At 38.8% G+C, this 16,928-nt stretch overlaps 1 protein-coding gene across 6 annotated transcripts in view; it reads right to left on the reverse strand.

Moving 5' to 3' along the window:
• slco1c1 (solute carrier organic anion transporter family, member 1C1) overlaps positions 1-16,928 on the reverse strand; it is a 28,653-nt gene that overhangs the window by 4,950 nt on the left and 6,775 nt on the right. For 3 of the 6 annotated variants that reach the window (XM_079870027.1, XM_079870026.1, XM_079870025.1), the window contains 10 exons: positions 12,562-12,703; positions 10,346-10,478; positions 7,785-7,906; positions 7,344-7,523; positions 6,247-6,345; positions 3,841-4,086; positions 2,748-2,912; positions 2,100-2,295; positions 807-972; positions 85-254 (listed from right to left, as the gene is read on the reverse strand). In XM_079870027.1, the coding sequence (XP_079726153.1) occupies positions 85-254; positions 807-972; positions 2,100-2,295; positions 2,748-2,912; positions 3,841-4,086; positions 6,247-6,345; positions 7,344-7,523; positions 7,785-7,906; positions 10,346-10,478; positions 12,562-12,703 (1,619 nt within the window). Of the gene's footprint in view, positions 1-84; positions 255-806; positions 973-2,099; positions 2,296-2,747; positions 2,913-3,840; positions 4,087-6,246; positions 6,346-7,343; positions 7,524-7,784; positions 7,907-10,345; positions 10,479-11,789; positions 12,095-12,561; positions 12,704-16,928 lie in introns of those variants that run through there. The other 3 variants (XM_079870029.1, XM_079870028.1, XM_079870030.1) reach the window with 2 other exon arrangements.

Consider the following 16,928-nt stretch of genomic DNA (forward strand, 5'->3'; position numbering starts at 1 on the left):
GAATGAGAACTGGCGTGTTAATATGAAGTTTATTTCCATTATTCCACGTCTGAAGTGAGCTGTAAATCATGGTCAGATGTTCACCTGATGAGCAGCATGTATCCCGGCGTTCCACCCAGTGAGATGATAAAGGAAGTGATGACGGACAGAGCCAGGAAGTAGGGGAAGACTCGATGGCAGCTCTCCCTGTTGTTGCATTGGCCAACGCTGGCCGTTTGATTCCCGCCTGCTACACAACTGCACTCCTCGAACACCTGAAACACACACACACCATACCTTTATGTGGAGAAAATAATTGCGGAGAAGCAGCTTACATTATATACACTTTCTATTTACATGCTAAATAAGTGATGCAAATTGTTAAAAGCTTAACAGCATCTAAAAATATTGATACACTTTCCATTTGCATAGTAAATGCTCGACTCGTCATGCTTTAGTTTAGTCTGAAAGGAAAGGGTAAAAGACAGAAGCTTGAGATATGAATTGGACACAGGATGGGAGCGAGGAAAAGTCTGTCTCCCAGCCTTTTACATGCAATAATACTTCACAATATTTGGACAGAACCAACCAGGTTTGCATTCTCAAAGAGAGACAGGGAAGGAAGTTTCAGAGAAGGTCCGAAAATTCAATATAGCCTTTGAGCTGAAGACAAACAGGTTGTGCACACCCTTCAGAGAGCGCTGGGAACACCAGAGTTCAAGGCATAGGGAACACAACACATTGTCGCTCACATTCTTTGAAGAGATGGGACAACAAACAGGCGCTATTGTTCCGAATCACGCTCTCGGTTCAGAGGCCGCGCTTACCGTGTCCTTTCCAGAGCCGTGGGACGTCCGGCATCCAGCCAGGCAGGGGGAGACGTAGGTGAGCCCGTTCTCGCCGCACACGGGGTCCCAGTTTGCTTCAGGACACTGACAGCCCGCGTTGCAGGTCGCTAGGAGAGAACTGTCCACTTTGTAAAGACTTTCCGTCCTGCATTCAAAGGACAAGGGGCATTTTACTATTAGTTCATCCAGCTTTTATCATTTTGCAAATGAATACACGACCAGTCAAAAGTTTGGATTCAATATGATTTTTTTTTCATGTTTTTGAAAGAAGCTTTGATCAAAATTACACAGTAAACATGTAATTAATTCCTGTGATGGATTTTCATCAGAAAAACCTTTTCAGCGATGTTATGTTTTCTACATTAATAATAATCAGAAATGTTTCTTGAGCAGCAAATCATCACAGAATGATTTTCTGAAGGATCATGTGACACTGAAGACTGCAGTAATGATGCAGAAAATTCAGCTTTGATCACAGGAATAAATTGCATTTTACAATACATTAAAATAGAAAAGAATAGAATTAATTGTTAAAATATTTACTGTGTTTTTCATCAAATAAATGCAGCCATGGTGAGAATAAGAGACTTCTTTCAAAAACAAAAAGATCAGCACTGTTCTGTACTTCATTAATACAGGAATTTTTTTTTTTTTTTTTACTTTTTCTGAAGAGGAAAATTCCCTTTCATCAGGAGTAAAATCGAGGTCGCAAGTAAGAAGGTAACAAGTAAGTCATCTAATTATTTTCCTTTAAAGGGATACTCCACTTTTTTTTGGAATCCATTCAGCCGAACTCCGGGTCTGACGGTACCACTTTTAGCATAGCTTAGCATAGATCATTGAATCGGACAGGACCATTAGCATCTCTCTCAAAAAGATGACCAAAGAGTTTAGATATTTTTCCTATTTAAAACTTGACTCTTCTGTAGTTACATCGTGTACTAAAACCGACGGAAAATGTAAAGTTGCGATTTTCTAGGCTGATATGGCTAGGAACTATACTCTCATTCCTGCGTAATAATCAAGAAACTTTGCTGCCGTACCATGAGTCCAGCAGGCGTAATGATATGACGCATTGATAATAGGCTACCGAGCTGGGGACTATTTTCAGGCGCTGCGTCATATGGAGTAATTTGGATCTGAAATGTAAAACTGATTAACCCTTAGTTGGCTGGACTAGTAACTAGTTTTTAAGACGCAGTCTTAACATAATGCTTTTGTGCAACTGGCCCCAGATCTGAACCCAAGTACAAACTGCGAGCTTCATCCTACCCATTGTATGACCTGGTGATGCCGGCCACGTTGGCATTCTCACATCCCATGGCGAAGAAGAAAAGAGACAGGAAATAGCCCAGGAGAGACGTTCCCAGTGCAAACTTGGCTGCTCCCATGATGCTCAGCTTGAACTTCTTCATGATCACGCCCCCTGAGAACATTCCCAAGGCTACAGCTGGGATGTTGATAACTCCTGAAAAAACAGACGGCATCAGGAAAACCTGGATCAAAGGACCAGTGTCAGATTTGAAACAAAGGCAAAGCCATAGAATTGAGCTCAGCTCTTCTCAAACACGGTTCTTCTTGTGGTTGAACGGGCCTATTTGTTTTCCCTCCTGTCTTTCTAGACGCTAATGCCGTTTCCCCAAATGCACAACAGTCTCCAGTGTCTGCATACGTTGTGTGCTGATATTATTTTTGGATTTCATTCTCTTTCATATGCAGTAATGGTCCATGTCATACTGTGATTTAACCGAGCTATATAAACCTCTAGATTTGATATCAGAACCAAAGACTAATATTTAACACACATTAATAAAATCCCCCCAAATCCAATCAAAACATAACATACCATTAAACTCTGAGGTCACAGCTGCACAACTGTGATACATCTGTGCACAGATGCCTTTAGAGGAGACGACGTACCCATTAAGAAGTTCGCCTTGGACGCCGACTGTCCGTAGTGTTGCTCGATGTATTTTGGTTTGTATGTCACCATGCCGATCAAAGAGTTGAACTGGATGATGGTGATGCAGAGATACAAAAAGTAGACCGGGTTCCCCAAAAGGGATCTCAGTGTTGGCAAAAAGTCTGAAAAACATGCAGTAGTCTTTTTACTGAAAAAAATCATCAACATAAAGTGACTTTGTGCTTAAAACAACAACAAATATCTGCCAAAGGGGTCAGAGAAATAAAACTTGTGTTCCCTTTGAATTACATTTATTTTTCTGGCCCCATTGGCATATTTATTTTCTTTTCAGTGTCATTTTAGAAAATTGTCATATATTTTTGTCTTAAGTATAAACTTACTTTTTGTTATTTAAAAAAAAACAAGACTTAATGCCTGAAGTAATTTTCTATCTCAAGTAAATGTATCTTGTTTAAGAACATTTAGATATTTGTACTGTGAAACCATTTAAAAAAAATACTAAATAATTTCTTGCAATGCGCTTCTTTAAAGGAGAACTCTGGTGAATTTTAACATTGAGCTAATTTTTTGGAGTGCTGTCAGTACAGAGAACAACAACAAAAATTGGTGTTGCCTACACCGTGTTATAATTGTTTAATGTTTATTCACCGCTGAATAAACATCATTTTTATCCATATCTTTCACATCTACTGCAGTCAGATTCACCCGCTTTCACTCTGAAGGAATCACTCACATGACCTGTGCACTTGTAATGACACATCAAGGATGTTAAGAGGCTAAAAGCAGGTTTAGTACTTGCCCCATTGAAGTCAACAGGGTGCAAATTTTAAAAAGAGGATAACACGGTGTAGGCAACACCGATTTTTGTCGTTGTTCTCTGTACTGACAGCACTCCAAATGTACAAAAAAATTAGCTCAATGTTAAAATTGACCGGAGTTCTCCTTTAAAATAAATGCCACTTGGTTTGAAATTTTGTTAATTAATTAATGGAATGGCATTACGTGGACTTGAAAGTCCAAATACGTTTGTTTTTTATGTGCAGCCAGAGAGCTGACATTTTAGATATTTCTATTTTCTAGGTGGTTTACCTTTGGCCATTTCTAGGAAGTTTGCCGGCTCGTCTGCCTGGTACTTGTGCTCCAGGAGGGGCGAGTCTTTGATAAAGCTGGTCCGCTCTGGAGAATACTTGGCAAGCCGTCTCTCTGGCAGGGGCAAAGACTTGGGCAAGAACCAAAACGGCACCGCCGAGAGCAGGGTGATGAATCCTGCAATAAGGTATCCCAGCCACCAGGCACCTACCCAGCGTGCATCTCCTGGGGTGATGCTAATGCTGTCTGTGAGAAGACAGTCACACACACGCATATGTCAACACGGAGCATACAGACGCTACAAGGCTCACTGCAGCTTGTCACATGTTCAGAATATTTGGGCCAAGCAGACGCAGACTGTGATCCACAGACAGTCTTAGATGTCTCGCTCTCTCCTCATCATGTACAGCCTCCATGTTGTGCTTAAGCTGTGCCAGTAGACAGAAATGTTTGCATGTCACATAAACAATGTGAATGGACGTAAAAGGAATAGCTCAACCGAATATCTGCTAATCACATTTGCCTGCATTATTTTACTTCTTCTGTGAAACACAAAATCAGATGTTAAGCAGAATGTTCAAACTACTCTTTTCCATTGTCGAGATCTTAAAAAAAGACAAGAAAGCAGCATAAAAGCACAATCGAAGTAGTCTACATGACTGCTGCGCTATATTCCAAGCCTTCTGAAGTCATCAAATCAAAATTGACAGTTCTTATTTTTTTTATGGAATATTGCAGTATTTATTCTAAATGATTTATCCATGCACATCGTTGTTTTTTTTAACATTCACGTTTCCTAGTAATCTTTAATCACAATAACTTCCCCTTCCTCTCTTCTCTTCTCTGATGATGTGTTTACTTGTGCCCTACATTTATTCGAGAAGCCGTTTCACTTGGATATGCGTCACTACAGGGAAGAAAAGACTGGCGCAACTTCTGTTTCATACTTGCTTTAAATGTCATGATTGGGTGGCAGAATGAAGTTTGATGTCAATGGCATAAAACCTAGATTTTCTCAACAGTCAGAATATATATAATATATATATTTTTTCCTACTATGGAAGTCAATGAGACCAGAAACTGTCTGGTAAGTGACATTCTTCTAAATATCTTCCTTTCTGTTCAGCAGAAGAAATAAATTCATACAGGTTTGAAACAACATGAGGGCGAGTATATATGGATGACAGAATTTTCATTTTAAAGTGGAGTATCCCTTTAAACAGCTATATGATTAACCACAAACATTTTACAAATATTAAAATATGTCAGCATATTAGAATGATTTCTGGAGGATAATGTGACACTGAAGATATGTACGTGTATATTCAGATCCAAAACTCTTTTTACGAAATATATTTTACAATATATCAGTTTTTACTGTGTTTTCTTTTTTCCATCAAATAATTGCAGCCTTGGTGAGCATAAGAGACTTTTAATTATTCCAAACTACTATATGTAGGTGTAATTTATATACTGCATAGAAAGACTAGATATTTATCTGCAATCATTAATATCAGTAAACATAGAACTTTCCATCCTCCTGCAATGATTTATGTGTATGTGTATGTTTTATTGTCTCATTAAATAAAATTAAAGGCAAAACAATGTAATAATATTGATAATACTGAATATTTACTGTGCGACATCTGCCATTATTCCTTAATATTTTATTTTCTTATGGCATAACTTTCCTGCCAAATGTCTTGACTTTAGGGTGTAACGTACCGCTATATTATCTATGAATAAATGGCCTGTATAACCAGCATGCATTATTTCATATCCATGCATAAACATTGCAAATGCCAAAAAAAGTATGATTCTAACATTCAAACTACACACACAAATCTAATCTTATTACATGTTTCAGCTGATGTCCCTTTTAACCCCTCAGTCTCAATGCGTGGTACATCTCATCAAAAACAGCTGTTTGCTAAATCACAGCTTAACATTTATGAGCCTTTACATCGTCCCCAGTCAAATAAAGAGTGTGTCTGAATGCCAAAAACGCACTCCGATCCAACATAAACAGCCTCCACTGCTTTCAAACAAGAAACAACAAAGTTTCTTATTTCCTCCTGCTTTTGTTTGAAATATAAACAAAATAAGAAGAATATGAATAAGCTGGATTTCCTCCAGATTTGAGGAGAGAAAGAGTCAATTTCACAATGAATTACTTCAGTAGTTAATGAATCACTAGTCTAAGATGAGCCAAAACCAATGGAACTATACAGAATAAATGCATTTTAGATGATACTTTTTTCTCTCTCTTTCCTTTCAAGACAACCTTGCCGATACATGCCTAGAGAGGTTCATGCCGTTCAAGTCATCTAGTGCAGATGCAACTGAACCCAGCGACTCCTTCAGGAAATAGTGAATCATTCAACAGCACAGTTTCACTTCACTCACCCATATTGACAAATCCAATGTCCACGTATATCTTGGCACAGAGAGACCCCAGCAGGTAACCGCACACTGGGCCGATGACCGATATTGTCTGGACACATCCTGATACAGATGATACATGAATTGATTAGTTGCGGATATAGTCTGGACTGTTTACCAGGAAAGGCAATGCTCTCTAGGAAAAACAATTAATACCAGGAAGCCGTTAAAGGGCAAAACGGTCTCAGTCACATTTACGACTGAATTTCACAGTACACATTGTTTCAAAGCATCTTTACAGAAAATTATGATGTTAATCTTTATAATATCTTCAATCCTTACAATTGTATTTAGCAGATTAGAGCTGGACAATAATATAGATACATTTTTCTACATGCAATTGAGATTTGCTATTTAGTACATATTGCTTTACACGAGTATGCTGAATGTATGCGGATAAAGCTGGACATACTTATTTTGATCATGACAACTCTTTGAAGATTTTTAGCATGGTAATGGATATGACTATGTTCATGTATCTGCTACAAACACTGATACGCTGCTGTGAGAATGCAAGACATGCTGCTGCTGCTGCACAACTTCATATAAAGAGCTGGATGATAATATAGTTCAAGTTTGCAACAAAATAAAATAAAATAAATCAAGCAATTGAGATTTGCTTTAAAGCATATATCACTTTACATGAGTATAATATATGTATGCGGGTAAAGCTGGATATAATATCCAACTTTATAAATAGAGCAGTGCGATAATACAGTTTACATTGAGCTATGCAACTGAGATTTGATATATAGTATATATCTGTATGTATGCAGGTAAAATAGCATGTGCTACACTTCCCTAATATGCATTCATTTTTGACAATATAACAAAGTTGAGATTTACATACCCCTTAATGTGATTGTACTATATTCAGGAAAGTTTGGAAATACTTTTAGTAGTTGTATGATTTTTTTTAATGATCTTTATTAATTATTAATTTGAAGTATTATGCTAAAAAATGAACCATCAAATACCATGCACTTATTATATCTGTCCAGCTAAGGTTACTCTACTTAATGTCCATCACGCTGAAGAGCAAAACACAGATTTAGATGTACCGATGTAGAAGGCTGCATTTTCCTCCAGAGCGTGATCATCGATGTATGAGATTCCCAGAGGTTGCACCGGGGTCTCGCCAATTCCACGCAAGATATTCCCCAGGAAAACGTAGATCCACATGGACAACCTGGACTCGTGTTCGCAACCTGAGAAAGGGGGAAGAGAGGGTGAGAAGACTTCTGCAAATGGCGAGAGGCATTCATAGGAATTGACATGTGACAAAGATAACGAATGAAATGAGACAGGATAAAAAAAGAAATGATAGATTACTATTATTATTATTATTAGAGAAGCATACACAAATAAGACTGTATGAAACCATATGAGGCTGTAGACTACAGTGATACCAGCATATGTTAGTCCCTAACAGGTATCATATCTAGTTTAACCAGCAAGACTCCTGTTTTTCCATCTAACCGAAGCAGTGGGTGTTAATGTACCTGCGCTCGGGACTGAAGAAGTGCTTGGACCTGTGGACAGAATGCTAGCAGACCTCACTGGACATGGGGAGAGGATACTGGTTGAGTTCACTGTCGATCGAATCGATGTTTCAAACTTGTAGCTGCATATAAAACACCAACAGTTCAGTAGCAGAAATCAGAGACCATGTCACCTGACAACAATACGATTTAGACTGATGAAACTTGAAAGGCATGTACAGTATGTTGTGGGTATTATGATCAGAATGCATTTTTTTGCAACAATAATGAAGACGGAAAAGGGTTTCACTTTATTCCGAAAGTCCACTTTAGACATTCGACTAACTATATACTTATTTAGTTATATTTGCAACATGTCAACTACGTCACTACTACAAGTCATTTTTGCAACTGCATGTCAACTAACTCTCATTAGAGTACTAGTACACTGTTAGGATTAGTAGAATAAGTTGACATGTAGTTGCAAAGTTACTTACAGTCAGTAGAATGTCTGCTGAAGAATGTCTAAAGTGAACTATCGAGAAATAAAGATTAACATTAGCTTTGATTAATAAATGCTGTAAAAGTATGGTCCATTGTTTGTTCATATTAACTTATGTTGTTAAAGGGGTCATATAATGGCACATGCACTTTTACAAGTTGATTGTACTGAAATGTGTGTTGGCAGTGCCTGTACACAACCATCATAAAATGATACAAATCCATCCAGTGTTTTTTTTAAATCTTCTTATATGTTTTCCCCTCTCCCAAATCAAGCCGTTCGACCTAGTGACGTCACACGGTCGGTCGCCCCCCCCACTATTGTTGATTGACAGCAGCGTTTCAACACAGACCCGCCCTCGCTCGTGAGCGAGCTGTCAATCAAAGTCAGCGCGTTATTGTTGAAACGCTGGAGCACTGTCTATGAGCAGAATGGCGTCTAAGCGATTGTGGTGTTCTGGGAATATTAAGAGAATATTATAAGGGAATATTCCCCACGATCAACGTCAATGCTTTCATGTTTGCGTGAATCATTTCTCACCAGACTGCTTTACAAACGAGGGTCAGTATAAAGCTGGTTTTGCTAAGAAGCTGCTCCTGAAAAAAGGATCAGTACCAACTATTCGTGTTCCTGCTGCACCTCCAGAAGAAGAAGTGAGTGTAACGTTTTATTAACCTTTATATTAATATTTATATTAATCTTTGCAAATCGCTTGCACGCTTCACGATGAATGCGGCTGTTTCCACTCAGGGTACATTACGGCATGTTTTCTATGTAGGACGTTCTCAATATAATTCATAATCCCACGTTTATAATGAACAACGCGTTATGGTTATTGTGTTATTGTGTTACAAACGGTGTACGCACAGAACAGAGGGGCGGGGTGAGCAAAGCTCATTATCATTTAAAGACACATGCACTTAAACGGCGTGCTGAAAACAGAGCTGTTTTTCACCAGGTAAAATGAGTGTTTTCTTACAACACTAATGAGAATTTTTAATTGAAGTATATTACAAACTTTTAATTTAGACCCTAAAGAATCATATTAGCTTGTACAAAAATGGCATTATATGACCCCTTTAACAAATGAAAGCTTATTGTAAAGTGTTCCAAAATAATAATCATAATGATAATTCCTAAAAGTCAGGCTGCGTCCAAACATCGCATACTTTTTGATTAATTAATTTGTAAAAAAGTAATTACTTTGTGGCTGCTAAAACAGTATTTTTTATATAATATGAATGTGTGTAGCATGAATGTAATCTGGACATACTTTTTGACTACTGTTTTATGAATACTATGAATTCAGACATACTACTCTTTTCATAAACCGTCTATGATATAGTAGTATACGATTTCAGATCCTGTTGACAAAAACTACAAGAAAAAAGAATCCAGTCATAGCATTTTGGGTCGCATAAGCTGAACACTAAATAAACTAAACTAATTTGTATGAGATGAATCTGCAGTATATTACAACTTACACCTGAACAAACAGTGAAGCAAATGCACAGGTGATCGAAATATGCTAGTCAGACTGAGCGATTCAGATTTTAAATAGGCTGTTGCCATAAAAATGGGATGCAATATTGTGTCATTTCTGGAAATTATGCACATCAAAAACATGACCTATATACAAAACATTAACATTTAAAACAGCCTTTCAATTCATCACGGAAATTGCACTCGAGTCACTTTAATAAGGCAATGTTTTCAAAGAGCAGCATGTAAACTCAAACCCTGGCACACTCTCAAAGTTGACAATGCATGTCGATTTACAAGTATAAAGTTAAATATGAATGAATAGAGCGTGGTAATAGAAAATTCTGATATATCAACTAAAACTGTTTCCTTTTATGCAGCAGATTTACGATGCCAAGAAAGACATCTGATAAAGTAACAGCATACAGCGACAAACACATACTGAAAACGACTCGATGGCATTTGTGGTCAGGGACTTTAACAAGATCAAACTGGATCCATGTGACCCTTCAAAACAGCTCCCTGTTAACAGCGGAACAGCTTGAGTCGAGGCTGACGTGACATCACACATATTTTCACATTCACAGATGAAACTTACCGTCCGATTATAAAATGGGGCAAGGCAATTAGAAAAGTCCCTAGTGACATCAACAGGCAGCCGATGGCGATTATCTTCGGACGGTGAAGTTTGGCACCAAAGTAACTCACAAAGGCGATCACTAACAAGTTACCTAGGAGTGGAAGAGACGAGAAGAACTGTTCAGACAAACATTTATGATGTGGAAAATTGTGATTGAGTTTAACAGGCTCCATTAATTGGATTGTTTCTTAGAAAATCCAAAAAATCTGCTAAAAAGCATGAACTAAAGCAAGCAACTAACCTCAGTGCAAGTGTATGAGGAGGATTGGGTCACTATAAGAATGGCACTCTTCAGGTTTATGTTATTGTACAGGGGGTTTTAAACTCATGTTAAGCTTTAATCCATGACTGAAGCATGTATGCTCTTCATAATACAGCTCAGGAAAATTGACTAGTCATAGACTGATTATTTAGTCATTTTGAGATCACTTAATAACTGTGCTCAATTAACAGAGGAGCTGATCGCACTTATTATTTCATAATCTACTAATAGATCAAATATGGATATGATGGAAGTAATATACACACAGAATTGTTTTTATTTTACAATGTCACTCAAGCCTACAGTGTTTGAGGGTTATACATGGGCAGCCAATGAAGACCATGGGCGGGCATTGTACAAATTTGTTACAAACCTACATAGGTTCTAGCAGGAAGTAAGACTGAAATTACCGACGACTCGTTCCAGTCAGTTTAAAAACGATTCTTTCTTTCTTTCTTTCTTTTGGGAGACGACGCATGCGTCTCACACGTAGTCAAGGAAGTCTCATTTCAGAAAAGTAACCATTATAAATTTAATATGCATTATTTTTTATTTCTGAAAGATTTTGTGGATATTGAGTAAACACTGTAAAATAAGAGCAATTTTATGTGCAATATTATTGAAATAAATAAAACCCCAATTTTGGCCATTCACCACTGACATTCACCCATGAAGGGGAGTATCCGCTTCACAAACTCTGAATGAACGAATGAATGAGGCATTTATATAGCGCTTTCATATGTACTACTGTATACACCCAAAGCGCTTTACAATCACATCAGGGAATCTCTCCTCAACCATCACCAGTGTGAGCATCCACTTGGATGATCGACGGCAGCCACAGTACAACGCTCACCACACACCAGCTATAGGTGGAGAGATCACAAACCCTCTGACCATGGCGCTTCCCAACTGATTTCTACATGATTGACCTCTTTGTCTGTGAGGAACATTTATTGGCAGAATTATTTGGTTTCTGAGATTCACGGCTCCATGAACAAAGGTCTTTGTGAGGACGATTATAGCACAGCTCTGGAGTTCAGGGCATTTCATGGATTTAATGGGGACAGGGATTCTCAGACGTTTAGACCATGGCTCAGTTTATAAGGAGGTCAGTCTAACCAAAGAGAAACAACTCACCCAAACATTTACAAAACACACACAGCAGCCTTTGTTCCGCGGGTTTCCCGAGCACTTGTTGATAACAGGGATGGAAGACAGAGTCGAGAGAGAGTGATGCAAACTCTGACACATGATCCCTTGCTTTGGCTGTGCTCCTCATCCCGTTGCCATGGCAACACTCCTATGGAAACACTGGTTTCTAGGGCCACGCGAGCTGCGGATAAGCAGTGTGAGCTGGGTTTAGCCTCGCTTTCACTACCCTAGACTACGATTTTCCATGTGCAAAGATGAAAAAAAGTGTAGAATCACATATTCTGATTAAAACTAGCTCTGCATCCCTGGACAATAAAACAATCCATTTTTATTATATTTGACTGGCCCTTCCCTGCATACCTGCAAAGCTAGAATGAGATTATAATTATAAATGATTAAATAATGCATTCATATTTATTTTTTATTATTTGCATTGTATCGCAATGGAAATATTAGAGATAAAATGTACGCATGTGTAAAGTTTAAACTGCAAGAGATTTGCGTTGAAGACGTGCAGCACTGGAGCTGTGACCTGTTAAAACAGTTTTGCTGTTGCATAACTGTCTGATCTGTCGGACCACTGCACTGCGCAGAGGACGACAGCTGTAAATTGCAGCACACATGGTGCGTCTCAGTGTTATTTCGCACTGAAGAGCGGTGCACAGACTCTGTGAAAGGCTAGATGAGAGCCTTGGCAACTGGTTCGCGGAGGTGACGGGATCGAAGCGCAGCTGACGCATGAAGATCCGGTTCTTACCCATTTCAAAGCTGCCATCAATGACACCTATTAAGTAACTGGGGATGTCGAAGCGTCTTTCCAGCTGAGTTATTGTGCTTTTCATATAGCTCCCGGATAATGCCTTGGCAAAGTAGGCAAAGGACAAGGCCACGAGGAACATCTGTAATGAGACAGAGACAGAAAGACAGTCAGATGCTGCATGCAGAACTCGCACTCTCCCTCATTAACCTATTTTCTTTTTTACATGGAAGCATCTCTTCATTAATATGCATTTAAAATCATAGGGGATAAGAGAACTGGGGTGGGAGTAGAGATGGTGAGATGGTGAGATGGAGAGAAGGGGGATGCATTTCTCGAGCTGCAGTGCATTATGGGTAGTGGGACAAAAAGCGGATTAGGAGAGCTTATGTCACGCTCTTGAGCGATGCTACTGCATTCAACAACAGTGACTTAAGCCTCCATGAGCAAAACAACAGGAAAAATGAGTCGCTGCTCATGACTGTTGCTGGGGTTTCTGGGCCAAAATCATCAGCATTCGCAGAGGTTTCGCCTCGGCACAGCGGTGCATCTTCACTCTTGTGGGATTTCCCGCACGCATGCACACTCCCTGCATCTAAAATTAATAATCAACGGAAAGGTGGAGAAGTGAAGGGTGAAGAAGCAGAAAGAGAAGGGAACAGAGGAGACGAGAAGCTTTTGGCAATTAAATCGTCAGCTATACAGTCGTCTTTCAACACACACGGCAGAGCTGAATCACTTTTTGAAGCTCATCAGAATAAAACAATCTTCATATGGCGTCCCTTGACTATATTAAAGTCTGTTTTCTGTAAGATTTTAGGGTTATCACTATAAAATAATAATAAATAATAAGATTAAATATTAAACATTTGTATTTTATTTATCATATTTATATACACTTTTTAAAACGAATACTTAAATTCAGCAAGGATGCATAAAAAAAATGATCAAGAGACAGTAAAGGCATGTTTTTAAATGCTACTAAAGATTTCTATCTCAAATAAATCCTCTTGATTTCCTGATCAAAAATGTATCATGTTTCCACAAACATTTTAAATAGCACAACTGTTTTCAACATTGATAATAATAAATAAATGCAAGCTTCTTTCAAAAACATTACATCTTACCGGACCCAAACGTTTCCATCACCCGTAGATCCTCAATGCAAAAACACAAACACAGACCATCACAACTTCAATAAACTGACATGTCTCACTTAATTGACATCACTAAACCAGGAAGGAGACCAAAGGAAGCATTAGACGGTAATGTAACAGATCTAAAGATGCCTTTTCTAACATCTAAATCAATCAATCAATTAGTTGAGGATGTTCTCTGCATTGCTCTCTTAACCAAGTTATCGCAACTTTGCTCTGGGTCATGCAACTCTGCGTCACGGCTAGTCATGCCGTGCTGTGTGTTCTTCGACAGGGACTCGAGCACTCACATTTCTGAAAGATTTATGGTTACTTTGGGCTATGGGGGATCGTGCAAACCATACTGGGATTTGGAAGGCAGGCATCTAATGCCGAGTGAAGAAAGAGTAAATTAGCATGAAAGAAAGAGAGGGAATGTGAGAAAGCGAGCCTGAAGCAAAGTTCTCCGCTGATGAGACGCTCAGAATAGAAACACTGCTAAAAGGTGACAATCACCTGTCCACTGGCGGTTTACAAACAAGAATATCAGCATAAATGACTGAACAAATGAATGCATGTGAGAGCAGACACCTCAACCAAAGGTCCTATCATGAACGATGCGTGCATGTGTGTCAATGACTTCAAGTTCTCATTAATTTACAGCTGCACTGTCAATACAGTGGCACGTCCCTCATCTCCTTGGAGCGCAACTTAGATCACATTACTCGTGGGCGCAGTAATCTGACCGCCAGCCAACAGCAACACGTGCTCGCGATGGCCTCTGAGCTAATTTTCAGCTTTTACAACAGTCCAGAGATTTCCTCACTCGAGAGCACATGGGTCCCTTCCTGCGCTTATGGATTTCCCAAGCATGCGCCGAGCGCCCGTCATGCACTGACACAGTGTCTGTAGTTTACGCTCCATTGCTGTTTCACAGCACTGAACTGAACCCCTTTATACATTGACAGTAACATATTAAAGCAGAAAATTCGACTTTATTGTTTCCTCACATTTTGACCTGTGAAATTTTCCATTATCTTTTCAGTCATCTGTGATTACTGGACATTCATTTTTACAAATGTTATTAAAAAGGTGTTAAAGATTTTGTAAGCATATTGCGTAGTTGTGCTTGGAGACATTTGTTTTAATTGTGATAACGCAATGAAACATGGCAAATTTTGCGGACAAAGGTTTTTGTTCGTTCCTCATATTTACTATTTTCAGCCCATTAACTTGTAGGGTTATTAAAAAACAAATATCCCCTCTGGCCACTACAAAGTATGTACTACTGTATATATCTCAGAGTTATTATCATTAACATAAACGCAGGTTGTCTTGTGAACAGATGTGGCATATGACAAGGCTATTGCTCCTACTTAACAGCTTATTTTAATCAGTTCTTTTGTCATCATATTTCTCACAGATTTCTGGTCGTTCTAAATCAGATACAGAAAGAGTAGCACAGTAAAGATTACATGTATATGAATGCATTAGTGAGAGAGCGATTGTGTGTGAATCAGAGTCCTGCAACGGGCGGGTACCCGCATAAAAGTGTCTAAAACGGGTGGATTGTGACATTCCTAAAATTCACGGGCGGGGATGCGGGCGGGTAGCGGATGAAAAATATGTGCAATATTTGTATGTCTAAATTACCATTACACATACGCAAATATGTGTTTTAGTCAGGCCATCCTTAAAAATATTTTTGTTTGCCGTAACCCGACCGACCCTGTCAATTTAGGACCGACCCAATTAATTTTTTTCCCCCTTTTAGTCCGACTGACTTGCCGGTTGCTAAACTTGCGTTAAGACCGACCGATTTTTTATTTTGTTTACTCTTCAAACAACTAATACAAATGCAATAAAATGATATTAATTATATTTTAGTAAGTACTGTGTATATAAATTGGATATATATAGGCCTACATACAAACGTAGGCTACGCTCTTTCTTTTAAAGGGATAGTTCGGCCAAAAACTCTCCTTCAAGCTGTTCGAGATGCATATGTCAATCTTTTTTCAGACGAACACATTTTCAGTTATTTTAGAAAATGTCTTAGATCTTTCAGTGGTTATAATGTGAAGTTATGGGGTCCACCTCCTTCAAGTCCCAAAATGTGCATGCATCCTTCACAAAAGTAATCCATCCGGCTCCAGGAGGATAAACGAAGGCCTTCTGAGGGTAATCCGTGCGGTTTTGTCGTAAAAATATACATATTTAAAACTTTAGAAATGAAAATAACTGGCTTCCGGTAGCGGTCGACGCGCGTTCACGGAGATGGATGCCGGCATATGACGTAGGACGTAGCGTTTGATTTAGCTATACTTCGTTCTACGTCACAACGCTTCCTACGCTACGTCCTACGTCATACGCCGGCATCCATCTCCGCGAACGCGCGTTGTCACATGACACATGACAACATGACAACATGTCGAACGTAGTATATTTATACGACACACATTCAATACTATACAGAACATACTTTTTTAATGGTCACAAATTAAGTTTCAAACCAAATGTAGTACCTACTATACAGTATGCGATTTTGGAGATGTTTTTGGCCACGCTTATAATAAACCCATCCAACATATCTGCACATTTTTGACATGACTTGCCACAAAAATTTGAGGCTGTCTACACAGGACACAAAGTAAACAATTTAAACTGGTTCATTTGTCTTTCTGAACTGGTGCATGAAGGTGCTGTATGGTATTAAAGACTCAATGACTCATCGCAATGCCCCATTCACTTTGACGAATCACCTATTTTATATTTGAAGGTCTAAATGCAGTCTTTTCTCATGCACTGTGTCTGTCAGGGTCTCACACCGGCTAACACCCTGTGACTCCGCCTGCTACAGTAGCCACGCCCCAAACCCTCACTATAGGTTGAGCTGGAAAGTGATTGACAGATCTAAGCAGAACACTCTCAAAGTTCAGATGGTGTCTAGGAGGCTCAGTGTTTACACTTTTGTGGGAGATGAACCCTTATGGCATACTAATAGATGTCAATGAACCGTAAACTGGGATAAGAGAACGCATTTGTTCTTTCTGTGTGCTCACATGTCCTTCAATTTTTTACTGGATGCGACAACATTTTTGATTCTTGTGTTATTTGGAGAAAAACTTGTAGAGCATTGAAAACTCTAATCGGCTTTACTATAAGGGTCTCTATGGGTGCAATTACAATACCTTTATTCATCAGATTACTCTGCATTCCTGAAGCATGCAG

Source organism: Squalius cephalus (assembly GCF_949319135.1).
Source record: "Squalius cephalus genome assembly, chromosome: 4".
In the NCBI taxonomy this organism is placed as follows: domain Eukaryota; kingdom Metazoa; phylum Chordata; class Actinopteri; order Cypriniformes; family Leuciscidae; genus Squalius; species Squalius cephalus.